The sequence below is a fragment of the Battus philenor genome, unplaced genomic scaffold (assembly GCF_028537555.1).
Source record: "Battus philenor isolate CCGP_79_NKW_IND1 unplaced genomic scaffold, ilBatPhil1.0.hap1 SCAF_13, whole genome shotgun sequence".
NCBI classification, from domain to species: Eukaryota; Metazoa; Arthropoda; class Insecta; order Lepidoptera; family Papilionidae; genus Battus; species Battus philenor.
The window spans coordinates 12,259,370-12,273,370 of record NW_027181675.1 but is presented as its reverse complement, the minus strand read 5'-3'; the positions used below and the strand labels follow the sequence as shown (position 1 = coordinate 12,273,370).

The 14,001-nt window shown below is 34.6% G+C and overlaps 1 protein-coding gene across 1 annotated transcript in view; it reads right to left on the bottom strand.

The window, feature by feature from the left end:
• Positions 1-4,010: 4,010 nt before the first annotated feature.
• Positions 4,011-14,001, bottom strand: part of c12.2 (von Willebrand factor A domain-containing protein c12.2) — a 40,411-nt gene continuing 30,420 nt past the window's right edge. The window contains exons 11-21 of the mRNA XM_068776991.1: positions 12,738-13,635; positions 12,162-12,367; positions 11,507-11,694; positions 10,734-10,893; positions 9,839-9,994; positions 9,128-9,236; positions 7,998-8,118; positions 6,761-6,941; positions 6,001-6,146; positions 5,217-5,318; positions 4,011-4,228 (exon numbers count right to left, since the gene is read on the bottom strand). Coding sequence (XP_068633092.1) covers positions 4,114-4,228; positions 5,217-5,318; positions 6,001-6,146; positions 6,761-6,941; positions 7,998-8,118; positions 9,128-9,236; positions 9,839-9,994; positions 10,734-10,893; positions 11,507-11,694; positions 12,162-12,367; positions 12,738-13,635 — 2,382 coding nt within the window. The 3' untranslated portion in view covers positions 4,011-4,113. The remainder of the gene's footprint in view (positions 4,229-5,216; positions 5,319-6,000; positions 6,147-6,760; positions 6,942-7,997; positions 8,119-9,127; positions 9,237-9,838; positions 9,995-10,733; positions 10,894-11,506; positions 11,695-12,161; positions 12,368-12,737; positions 13,636-14,001) is intronic.

Below are 14,001 nucleotides of genomic sequence, written 5' to 3'. Positions count from 1 at the left end.
TGTACAGCACAAACTTTCATAAACGTACATAATGACATCTCCAAATATCCTCTCCGTAACGAACATTTGAAATTAGATGAAGCCGTAAACTTCTGAGTAACAAACAAACAACTTCAACATGGGCGAAGTTAATGAGTCTCATTCTGTCACACGATACAATATTCCCGGAAACTTTTGTTCGGCTGCGTCGATGTCAACGCGCGCTTCCCAAGATTAATTAATTTTCGCTGTAATAAAATTTTACTTTCGTCTGTGTAAATCAGTTGCGTAATTTAAAAGGAAAAATACTTTACACCGAAACCTACATTGAAGATAATGTAATGTGTAATGCCAATCCTACATAATAAATAAACAAAGTGTGAATTATTTAAGATTGAAACCCGGGTATAGAATCCGTGACCTACGATCGCAAGGATCAATCCTCTACCACTAGGCTACCTCTGCGCTTTATTATTCAAATTGAATTATTTCTTATTCTGAAATGGAAATAGAAAGTCGTAAAAATAATTGTAACAAACAAAAATAAGTAACTGTAAAGAAAAATACGTAATTTTAAAAACTTCCCGATGAAGTAATTTCTCGTAGAAAAATAGAAAGCCTCATCACGTCGTCGGTCTTCACAGCGCTTGACCAAGTTTGTTTCGAGTTCGGAAATTCGTTCCGGAGTTGATAACTTTAGTCGCGAGTGTAACTTCGTTCCGACTGTTTTTATGATGTAATAAAAATAAAACTTTATATCGCTGGTGCGTATTAAATGGTATACCAATTATTACTAGCACAATTGTCGTTTATTCATATACATGAAGTAAAGAATTAAAAAAACTGACTTTGTTCATGCTTTTTTTCCGTTCGAAGCGTCCTACTTTGTAAAATTCTTTCTTATTATAGAATTAGCCAATTATTCTTCTTCTTTTCAGCCCACAGACGCCCACTACAAGGCATAGGCCTTGTCAAATATACCTAAAGTGTGATAAACCAAAATCGCCACGCTTGGTAAGCGAGTTGGCGATGGCAGTATGGTATTATGGTATGCAGAGAACGCAACTGCCCATCATCTGGATACTTATATGTGGGCAACGCCAATCCTATATAATTAATGCACAAGGTGTGAATTATTTAAGATTGAATCCCGGGAATAGAATCCGTGACCTACCATCGAAAGTTTTAGTCCTCTATCGCTGGGCTACCACAGCTAGTTCAGCAAATCTTGTGTAATAATGCATGTGTAGTTTATTTATATATGTTTATTAGTAATTAAATAATAGTATATTTAGATTGACTCGACACTATACTATAGGTCTTCTGGACATAAGCCTGTTCGATATTAGTATTGCCCTCGAACAATTAAAATCCAACAAAGTGAGGATGGAATTACGGATTAATTTCTAAAGCCAGGAACACCGTCCTCCAAGAAGGCAAGACGACACAGACATAGAACAGGAATGTGGTGGTGCTATTTTTCAAAAAAGGTGATAATACCTAACTGAAGAATTAGACTCATCTCACTTCTGATAAATTGTCTCGAACGTAGGTCCGATGACACCTAGTCTTCCTAACAAGGCTTTATCACTATAAACCATACATGTACATTGCGGCAGATTATACAGAAGATTGAAGAGCCACAATATTTGGCGTTTGTAGACTATGAGAAAGCCATCATTTCGGTCGAGATTTCGGCTGTGCAGCACCCCCTCCAAAGGTGCTAGATTAGGGAGACTGGAAAGTAGTGTGATTTGTATCTAATAGATTCAGGCGTTACCTTGCGGAAGTCCATCCTAACTAAGAAAGGGATTAATATATAGCTACTTCCGCAATGCAGCAGTAGTCGTGCAATGAAGTGCACCGCCCGCCAGCCACAACTACTTCTGCTATGCAGAAGTAGCTATATATTAGTCTCTTTCTTAGTTAGGGTGATTTTTTTCGACATATTTTACAGAAAAACCGATGGATTTTTTAAATTTGTATACTAGATGGCAAAAGGTTATTCATAACGGAAGTGAATATATTGTTAATTAGAAATAAAAACTTGTTAAAAATATAGTCGTGTGTATTTAACTTAAGAAAGCGACATTACTTTCCGGTCCCCCTAATACTATCGATACATCTATTAGTTGAAGTGCTTGTATCAAAACGTCACTATACTCGTCAGACTAAAGAACCAGAGCTCGGAACCAATCCAGTTGCTGACAAGTATCAGACAAGGAGATGTTATATCTCCGCAACTTCACCGCTGTATTACGAAGCTCTGAAACATCTCGTCCAAAATACCGCAATATTTGAAGACGAAGGTCTTTGACCAGTGTTGCCAGTACAATCATTCGGATCCGACACATAGTAGCTTACGATGGGCTTCATTAGCAAATTGGGCGCTGCAAAAATTTTTAATCCGATTTTTCTTTTATGCCTACTAATCTAGATTTGTTTTAATAGTTTTTATGTAAATCCCTTTATCTTAACCTAATCTTGTTTGAAATTGTATTATACTACACGTTAGTTCAAAAAGTTATTTCGACCTTATTCACTCTACGAGACAGGCTGTACCTAATGGAAGGTGTAGTGGACTATAGATGCCACACTTAAAGCTATATACAATAGCCCAATAGTTACACGCGAGTCTAGACTGACAGCACCTTTCGAGCAAAGAGAACAATTGCCTTGTTGAAGCTTCGTCAAATATCCGTGTAGTTTCATTTAATTTAGATTATGATATTTATGCAGGATATTTAGAACCTCTCACTTATCCTAATTTTGTAGACTCCTAAAGTTCAGTCGTTGATAATGAATTAGACGTAATGCTCTTTATTCAGAATCGTTTAAACCTATTGTTAGCAAGAATTGTTACAATTTCATCGAGCTCAGGGCTGTCTTCGACCCTGGTAACAATTTAGACGTAATTTGAATTGTAAATTGAAGACGTTTTATTTTCTAAATAACGACTTGTGCAGTTAGATCCTTTTGTTTCGTAATAATTTGTGCTATAGAGACGTGGCATGCGCAGGTCCTCCACTAGGTGGACCAACAACATGTGCAAGACTGGTCATCGTGGCGATCTTTGGGAAAAGCTTATGCCTTACAGCAGGCTTCTATGGGCTGAAAAGCATGTTCTCTGTTTTATAGGTCCACTTTTTAATTTTTTTTTATCTTTAAAATAGGTTAAGAAATAGGAAAAATAAATAAAAACAATTTTTATTTATTAAAAATAAAACAAGAAACAGTAATAATAATTATTGTCCATATTTCACATAATATACTTTCAAGTAATTAATATCACGACACTGGATAAAAACAATATAAACAGAAAAAAAAACAATTTGTATCACATTTAAAATAATTTCTATATATATATTTTAGATAATATATAATATTTCTATATATTCTATATACAGTGCTACCGAAACCGCTGTACCTCGCCTTCCTTACGGGGAGACGGCGGAGTATGGGTCGCTTCGTTTCGTCAACGGTTGCGGCGGCGTTGCTTATACTTTTTCTTCCACGGCCCCCACCAAGTTTCCTAAAGCACGGTACAGCGTTTTTGGTAGTACTATAGTACGATAATTAAACCCGTATAATATAATCAATGGAATATGCAACTAATCCTAACAACATATAGACACGTCTAGAATCTCTATAAGGCACTTGCTCTGTTTTACAACTCTATCTTATTTTATATTTCAAATTTTATATATGCACTGTTCTCCTAATTTACTTGTTTTTTTTTTAGTTTAGGATTCAGAACGGGCTCTATCTAGATTTGTAAAAAAAAGTTTTTTTTTTTCTAATAAAAATAATGATTATTAAAAAATAATTATTATCGGAGAAATTGCCTTCATATGACACCACTTTTGAGTAAGGCAACATACTAAACCTGTGCATATAGAAACTCCGACAGTAACACCATCTATTAGTTATTCATTAAAGCTGCCGCCATAATTATTTAGTTACTTTAAGTTTGTTTTGTTGTGTTTATGTATTCAACTCTTTAGCTGGACTCGCGCAGCGCAAGACCTGTCATCCTTTTCAACTTGGGGGAGGCCTGTACCTTGCAGATATAGATTCTACTGTGATATCAAGACTTCCTCCTAATCTACCTCCTGTAAATCATGTATTATGTAATTAATTAATAATGTTCTGCAGAAGCGAGGAGGCGAATATTTGCTGCAATATATGCGGGAGAGACGCGACTTCCATGCACACGTGGGCGTGGCCGGCAGGTAGACGCCGGAGCAATCTGTTAGTAAAAAATAATTGTGTTAAAAATTACTCGAGTCATTAGAACAGCAACAATTAAAATTTATTAATATATTCTTTATTGTGTCGCTAACAAACATAATACAGGATTAACTAAATCGATAATTGTTTTTTCAAATTTCGTTAAGGCTTGAACCAGATAAGTTTAAAGACAAAAAATCAAAAATAACTTGAAAATTGTAAAAAAACATTATTCTTTTTCTTTCTTATTCATCCAACAAAGTAAATTGAAACAATTATCCGTAGCGATTAAACATACGAGTATAATGTCATTTGAAATCAAGAAACGAGCTAGGATGTAACACAAAACATAATGTTTAATACTGTGATCAATAAGTTGAATTTATTAATAAAATATAAATTCTTCATTTATTCTTCCAAATCAATTCTTATCCTATCAAACTTACTTTGGTCAAGGCTTTTGTCAGTCCTCAAAACAGTCGGAATAGCCTTCAAGACCTTCGATTCGGTTTTTATTTCGTCAATCATGTCAAAACGGCGTCCCCCGTATTGGCCTTTTAAAAACCTTGGTGGTTGCGAAACAATATCAGTTGAGTTGACACTTTTTTTAAAACGAGCTATTTTGGCACCAATGAAAAAATATTGCGTTTGAGACACAAAACATCCTTCAAATGATATTCCAAACAGACAAACAGACGTTTGGCAAATGTTATAGACAGTACTAGCAATCTAGGAGAAAAAATTACCTGCCTTCTTAATGTTGGAATATTCAGTGACAATTTCAAATTACTTGCATTGTCTTGCAGTAGAAAACTTATCTTCGAAGACAACAATTAATGAAACATTAAATCAATAAATAATCACTCTAAAATACATTTTGTTTTCTATTGGACTGCGATTGGCCAGTAACTTCACTGTATGATGTCTATCTAGACAATAGTATATTCATTAAATATAAAACTATTAATGATTAGTTAATATAATTAAAGTTAATAATATACACTCACGAATTTGCCTCATCTCCCAAACTGCCTATAAAGATAACGTGCGCCTGAACTCTGTGGTCCGACGTCAGGATGCCCCCGAGGGACTCAGGAGCAATTCCGTATCTGAAAAATTCGAACCAAAAATGATAAAATACATTGGATGTATCTACATAAATTTAAAACATTGATTAAAAATTAAGGTACAAAAAGAGACGATAGACCTAAGATACTTCAATACCGAATGTAGATATCTTAGAATATTTATGAACATTTGGACAGCGGAATAATAAAATATATAGATATATATAATACAATATATATAAAGAAACTAGCTTCTATAATAATTGCATTTTGTATTGTGCCGCACATATTTAATGTCGGTAAAGCAGTGGCTGTTTAACCTTGACACCTAATAGATGGCGCTATTAATAATAGTGTTATGACGCTTGCGGTCGCCATCGGTTTAAGCAGTGGTTTTTGTAATGTCAGTGATAAAAAAAATATCAGAGAATAAAGTTTTAGAAGGAATCAACGTTAAATGAAATAATAACATTAAATGTTGTTTCTCTATTTTCAGAACAACGCATTATTGTTTTAATTTTTGAGAATGTGCCTATATAATAGAGAGAAACTGTCTATTGTTCGTTTCGAAAATGTAATGTCATATAACAAAAAGACGTAATATAACCAGGTAACGTATTTTTATGTATAATCTTTTGAAATTAAAGCTTTTTTTTAATTCCTGTTACTCTATGATATGAGACTTTCGCAGTGGTGATGTGTTGAAGGTCAAAGAGGAGCTCACCGTCGCAGATTGGCATCGGAGAGGATGAGAACGATGGCCTCGTCAGCATCTTCGCCTGCAATACTGGAGATGGCGTGCTGCGCGGCAGGCAGCGTGTTGTCGCCTGACCAACAGAACTGAGAATGTGCGTGCATGGTCCGAATAATCTGGAACAAATTGACATCGATTTAAACACAATTTCTTTGTAGTTACGAGGCCAGTGTTTTAGAGATCGAGTCTTCTCGAAGATAAACATACACTTCCAAATTAGAAAAACGGTGACACATGATATGTTTTCAGTAAAATTGGCAACAAACCCTAGATGTTTTTCTCTGTAAGATCCATTTATTTATTCTAGTCTTTGATCACTTAAAATCATTTACAGTGACCACCTTTTCGTCATAAGAAAGCAAGTGAGTTTCTATCAAATTGGGCTCCAATATAATACAAACTAAAATTAGATTGAGCTCTTCGATAATGGTTTTCTTCAACTCAAAGGTACGGGAGGTCCCAAATGCGCCCTGTCTTTCATAAGAACAGCCCACAACAAACTTAGATGGGTACTTTTCATGATAATTTCCTTTTGTACAACCAGTCCAGGTTGATGCATTTATCAATATGCTTATAAGGTTTTAATCTCACTAGGAACTTATTGGAGTATCCTAAAGCGACTATTCTTCGTATATCATGAATCTCTTTATTATTTATTTATTGAAATTAATATCCACTTAAAACATTTATAATCAGTAACTGTACGTAATGAGATTTAAGAATTCAGTACCTGTAAACGTTCCTTCTCGTTTTCAGGAGGCCGATCAACCCTGACCAGCTCCAAAGCTTTATCTTCCCCGGAGTGCGCGTATATGTCGTATCGAATTCGTGACTCATATCCCTTGAGAGCCTCCGTTATTAGTACAACCGCCTCCATGGAACGTTCTAAGCGACCGTCGTAGGAATTGAACCTGGTGGTAGAAGTATTAGCATTTAGTATCCATATTGTAAAAATTAGAACGAAGTTTATCTGACGGGACCTTACGTCCTAATACAAAAATGTTAAAAATTAAAACATAATTTTCATGGAGTGTCATACGTTAGAAAAGGACAAAAAATAATGAATGGCATTTAAATTACACTTAATAAAAAAAATCAGTAATACATTCATAATAAATAAAAAAATAATTTCACTAAGAGTTCTGTTAAAAGTTCCAATGTCAAAATAATTTAATATTATCTCTATTTTATGTTTTCATATGTTTGGTTTCAGAATTAAGTTATTAACTATGTTTAACATAACTAATATTATTATGATTCAACTCTGGCAGTTATGAAAGACAAATATTTTAAATGGAAATTTTTTTTTTGTCTTTAAAGTTGCGTCTAACCAAAAATGAAGACTTGAAACTTTTTTAATGACAGCCATTTTCGCTTAGAATTTTTTGACAATTAATTTTTTCTTCCAAGCCGAACTCTGTATTTTACCCTTACTACCTTTCTTCCTGTGGTGCCTTATTCTACCGGTAGGCTATCATTAAGACTATCTTGATCATAGATGATTGAGTCCTACTTGATTAAGTCTATTACCAACCCCATTCTACCAGATTTTCTGCTACTAGTATTTCTCTTTACACTGCCATTTCACTTAAGAATACACGTGTATACTTTACAAAAACGATCAAGCTTTTATTTTATCAAAAAAATCTTAACAGTCGCTCATTACAATGCATAAGCCTTACCTAGATATCTATTAGGGGGATATACGGTAATCGCTTCGCTTAGCAGAGGGGTTGGCGATCGCAGTGTGTTATTATGGTGCAGAGGACGCTGCTGTCAATCTTCGGGAAAATTATTTGTGAGCAGTGGTAATCCTATATAATTAAAGCACAAAGTGAATTATATAAGACAGTAACCTGGGAATTGAACCCGCGACCTAAGATCGCATGTCTCATTCCTCTACCCCTGGGCTGCCACTGCTCAATTTAAACTGTATACCAGTGAAAATAAGGTTTATAATTGCATACCTGTACATGCTACCAGACACATCGAGTACAAGACGTAAACGCTTGGGCTTGTCAGGCGGTGCACCCGGCGGTGGCTCCTGTTCCACTCTTCTACGGTAGATGGCTCGCTCGCCCGTTAAACCTGGAAGAAAAATATTAAAAAAAGAGATAAAAAGTGAACTTCATTTTTAATTTCAGTGTTTTTTAATTCGTATCACAATATTTATCATATACTTGATGAGAATACAACTTGAGTATAAACCAGGAAGCTCCAAAGAGGTTAATTTTTTTCATTGAGGCCACTAAATCATGTTTAGGTGTTATTTTAATATGATTAACGCTTAATTTATTTTATAAGCTTTACCCCGATAACGTAATTTTAATAACCTTGTTCTACAACAAAAATGTATGATCATGACGTAGGTATATAGAAAAAACTATCTAGTTTATGGTACATTTCTGGTTAAATAACTTTGTTAATATGTGTTTTGGTAATTGTAATATTTATATAAAGATAAATATTCACCAGCTGGTTTAACTCAGGCTTTGTTAGCCGTAAAATATATAGACAAATATTAGATTTTTCATCAAGTTGCCGAATCATCAGCCCCGAGAACCCCAATAGCGAATGGAAGTTTGTAAATGCTAACCATTACACACACATCGGTGAAAAAAAAATTCTAGTCTTATGACTGCAGGAATATCACTATGGGTCAGTAAACAGATGGTAAATTTATATATGTGTTTGTGTGTGTGTGTGTATGTAAAGAAACTAGTCTTTTTAATAATTCTATTTTATATTGTGCCAAACAGTGGCTGTTTAACCTTGACACTTAATAGATGGCGCTGTTAATAATGGTCAAAGTCAAAATTTAAAATATTGGAGAATATACTTTTAAAAGGTGTGGACAATTTAAAAACAATTTTAAAAGTCGTTTCTCTGTTTTCGGTGTAAAACATTACCAACCTACCGCGTTTATACATATGTATTTTAGACGTAGTTTATATATATATATATATATATATATATATATATATAATATATATATATAAGTGTGTGTATATATATATATATGTATGTGTATAAATATATATATATTAGCTTTTCCATTCATTGCTTAAATATATTTTCAATAATTTTTAGTCAATACCTTCAATAATTTTTCCGTCGTCCAACTCGCCGCTTGTCTGGTGACGGCTCCATTGCCTCTCTTTCTTTTTCGCTTGCAGTTCAGCCAACACTCCACGTAAGGCGCCGATCTACATAATAGGAAGAACAGTGTAACCTTCACTTCTTTTATTGGAAAAAACGAGACAGTTGTACTCATACACATACATACATATTAGTACATATTTGCATAATCTATACTGCTATCGATTAATCTTGCAATCGCACTAATCGGTGTAACATTACTCCTGAAGATGCCCCGTAGAGGGGCGAAACACGTGTTGAGTGATTTAACGGTGGCGGTTGTGTGATTCGCATTGTTTGCCGCATAAGCATATGTCAGCGGGCTTGCGGGCGATGCACTTTGTTGCGCGACTACCATTGCGTCTGCGGAAGTGGCTAAATATTGGTCCTTTTCTTACTTAGGATGGACTTCCGCAAAGTAACGCCTTATTTCATTAAATATTTAAATATCTAAATACACTATTTATATGAATATAATAAATTCCAATTATCGTATTATTCCGTCAGCATGTCAAGCAATAGCTTTACTAATAATTAAATAATTTTTCCTTTATATTTATACACCTACTAGATATTTGCATGACGTTAGATTAACTAGAAGAGAATGCGAAGACGTCCAGCATTATAAGATTTGTAAAGATTGATATAATTAAAAAAATTGATGGTTTACCTGCGGTTGTACTGCTTTAAGGAACTGGCCATAAAGCTTGGCATCATACTCGCTCATTTTGATCTCTCTGAGGCGTTCCTCGAACGCTTTCCTATTCATTGCCCTGGCTGCCTCTTTCACGTGTTCCGGTACGTCATTCTTCTCTTCATCTGACAACTGTTCAAGGTCATCAATAGTCTAATATTAATTTATTATATACGATATTCTGAATAGATTCACCTGCACACAACATACACAAACTCACACACACTAACACTTTCATTTTGAACAACCAAGAAATGTTTGTTTTAATCCCTCTTTTTTTAAATTATGTGCATTGTTAATCTAGTTAGATTAGTTTAATTCTTATTATATTTAGTTAGTCCACTTATTAAATTACTACTTCAGTACATTTTGTTTGTTTTTTTTTTCCTTATTGTGTCTTCTGTGTACACCCAATTATATATTTACTGCGCACATTGTAATGTATGCAAGCAACATGAATTTAAACCATACCAATAAAAGTTAAGTAATAAAATATAAAATAATTTATTCAAAAATACATAGCTATACGTTTAGGTTACCAATTTGTTTATATACCTAATCTATACTTAATAAGTAAGTGTAGTTTTTTTTGGGTAATTTAATAACAACTTAGTTATTCAATATACCTCAGCGGGTCGGCAATTCAATTTATATATGCATAACGTTAGGAGGTTTGAGGATTTGGAGTTATTGCTGGACCGAAGAGACCACGAAAAACATAACAGGATATCTACCCTAGAGGTCATTGAAAGAGGCTGAACCTAGACCACTTCCTCCTTTTCCATTGAAAACAGACAAGGCCTATATCTAGCAGTGGATTTCTTATGACTGGAATGATGTTGATAATCATTTTTTTAAGTAATATGTTTACCTGATGAACATCATGACCTTTGTCAAGGCGGTATGGACCTCCCTTCCCGCCGAGACCAGCCGTGTCCCTACCTCCCGTGCCACCTGCCCAAGTGTTACCTCCCACGTGCGGCTTGTTATCGGGATCTTCTTTACCATGCTTGGGTGATGATACATCTAGTCTGGAAAATACATTTTTTCTATATTTTCATAGTCAGAATTATATTTTCCAAAGAGAGGTTGTAATGACATGTAAGTGAAAACACACTAACGCCATCTTAGACGACAGTGCTTTTGAAATTATATATAGAACTTCTTATAAATAAAGAAATTTTTCTTATTATATTTAGCATAAAAACTTCTTTTCATTATTATAACTAAAGTTTCATCAAAAACGTGAATCCCTATGGAAAAAAAATTATCCAAATAATGCTTGAAAGTATAAAGCAGTCAGTTACGAAGATTTGAAGGTGTTACACAGAACAGATGATCACTGGGGCTTTGTGGTTCTGAAGTATCTCACCAAAAACGACATCTGTCAACGTTGTTAAGGAAGACGACAAATGCAGGCCACCTTCGACCGATCATATTTAAAATCTATGGGAAGATCCAGGTTCAGAACAGTGGGCATCTTACGGTTGAAATGATGATGATAACTTGATGCTTCTTCTCCTTGAATGAGGAAAGTCTTGGTGGCTTGACTCCCCGTTCCTCTGGTTGTTTTCGGTTCACTGGACATTACGCGGTGAGCGTGGCATTTCTTCGCCACGCCTTTACGTGACTTGAAATACGCACCCACTTTTCCTCTCGATGGTCATTTGAAGTTTCTTCAAAGCGTCCTTTGATCGTCCTTGCAGAACTCCCTCAGTGGGCAACCCGCTAGAATGCAGCACTTCCAATAAAGTATCCGCCGTATCCTTGCTGTAGCGGTCGAAGTCGAAGACATTACCAATCGCAGTTGCCAGGTCTTCTTCTGGATATTTCTATAACATAGTTTGCTAGTCTGTTTATATATATATATATATATATATATATATATATATATATATATATATATATATATATATATATATATATATATATATATATATATATTATATTTGTATTTTTATATATATATATATATTATATTTGTATTTTTATATATATATACATATTAAATTTAATTATTGTTTACTACCAGTCCATGGCGGTTTTGTATTGTCTCAAGTTACTGGCCTGTCGCGATCGAATAATAAAAATAAATGAATGTTACATATTTCAGAGTGATCTCTTTATAAGAAGTAAATGAAAATAGGTATAAAAGCTGAAATTATGAAAAAAAATAACAAAAAAAATGCTTTAAAGCTTTCTGTTGCCAAACGAGCTACACATTAAGCTCTATTACACCTATAACCAATCACTCTGTATATATAGATAATTTATTTAAAGATATTAAAAGTATACTTACTTGCAAATGTCTAACAATATTGACAAGCTCTCTCGTGGAGTAGGGATAGGTCAGCTGTCCCTGGTCGGCCATGTTACGTAGAACCGCAAACGCCTCCACAAGCTTCTTCAAGACGTCTCCGGGTACACTGGGCCCGTATGAACGAAGCAGCTCTAGCTCTGACTCAACTGACGGATTATCCACCGCATGACAGGAGAATAGATCACCTAAAAATAAAACATTACTAGATTACATGAAAGGCAAATAAGAAATTTCGTACTTGGTACATTATATATATACACAATAAAGCTTGGAAAAGAATTTCTCTATTACTGTTTTAATAATGTCGTTAAAATGTTTACAAAAAACCTGTCGATTTTCGTTTTGGTCTCTTCTCAGATCAAGATGTGTTTGGTACCTCCAGAGCTTTAAGTTGAAGCATACCATTGGAATTCAATCTGATTCTACTTTTAAGTCAAATATATAAAAACTTCACTGTAATGATTATATGTGAATAATAATATAAATATAATACATGAGTACTATGTATAAATATATTTACGAAAGCTTATTAATATATTTATGAAAGCAACTTACCCAAAGAAGCAAAGAAGTCATTTCCCAAGAACGGAAATCCAGGTCGATTAGCCAAAACGATCATTCTAAACTCATCATGAACAGGTATAAAACTAGATTCTTCACCACCAGAACTATCAATCATGTTCCTCGGAACTATTCTTCTTCCATCACTAAGTATCATTTCTCCGTTCTCCACTAAAGTTTTCAAGATACACGTAACGTGTGTGGGAGCTTTATCCGCTTCATCTACGACTAACACGTGACCATATTTGACGGCTTTTACTAGAGGCGAGTCTTCATAGACAACTATACCGTCTTTGACTGTTGGCTGAACTGTTAAAGATTGGACTGTTGTATCTCTGTGCAACTGTATGTACTCTCTAGGACGATTAAGCAGTTGCAGAAGTCTGTCCGCTATCTTATTCTTTCCAACACCTTGATTACCAACTAATAATAAGTGATTTCCCAGTAAAAAGTCTTGAAGTAACCATTCTAGAAGTTTCACATGTTGAGGTACATCGTAGAATAATATATCTGGTACTTTAGTGAGAGCATCGGTTTTAAATACTTGTGTGCTTGTATTTCCAATGGTTAGTACCCCGTTGTGTACATTACATGGAAGTTTCTCTTCGCCACGGCCAAAAATCCCGAATCGTGTAGGCGGGGCTATTCCAATCTTTTGACTAGCGCCATCTAGCGCCCTTCTAGCCAAATTTGGGAGGAATTTAGCCAAGAACGTTCTTTGTACAGTCTCGTAGGCGGAGTCTGCGGGGTACTTGGACATTCTATTGGCTATCCTAAGGAGCTGACGTGTGGATAAAGAAGATGAGAGATTCTTTAGCGTGCTGTCTTCTGACTTACGTAACTGATCAGCTAGGTCGATTATTGAACGCAAGGGCGAGGATATCTTTCCAAACTAAAAAAAAATACGATTTTAAAATTTTCATAATTGTTAATAAAAACTATGTATTAGGGGGTACCCGAATGTAATTTCGTTTCTGTCGACACATTTTAGAGAAAAAAACCGATCCCGCATTGAAAATTAGTTATAAGATGGCAAAAGGTTGTTGATATCGATGATTACCATATTGTTGATTAGAAATAAAAACATGTTAAAAATGTAGTCGTGTGAATTTAACTTAAGAAGACATTACTTTCCGGTCCTAATATTAAACGAATAGGACAAAAGGTTGGATATTATGTCGCATTCATACATTTACAGATAATTCAAAGATGGATCCCCACAGTTGGAAATAGGCCTCCTCCTTAGTTTTCCATTAGA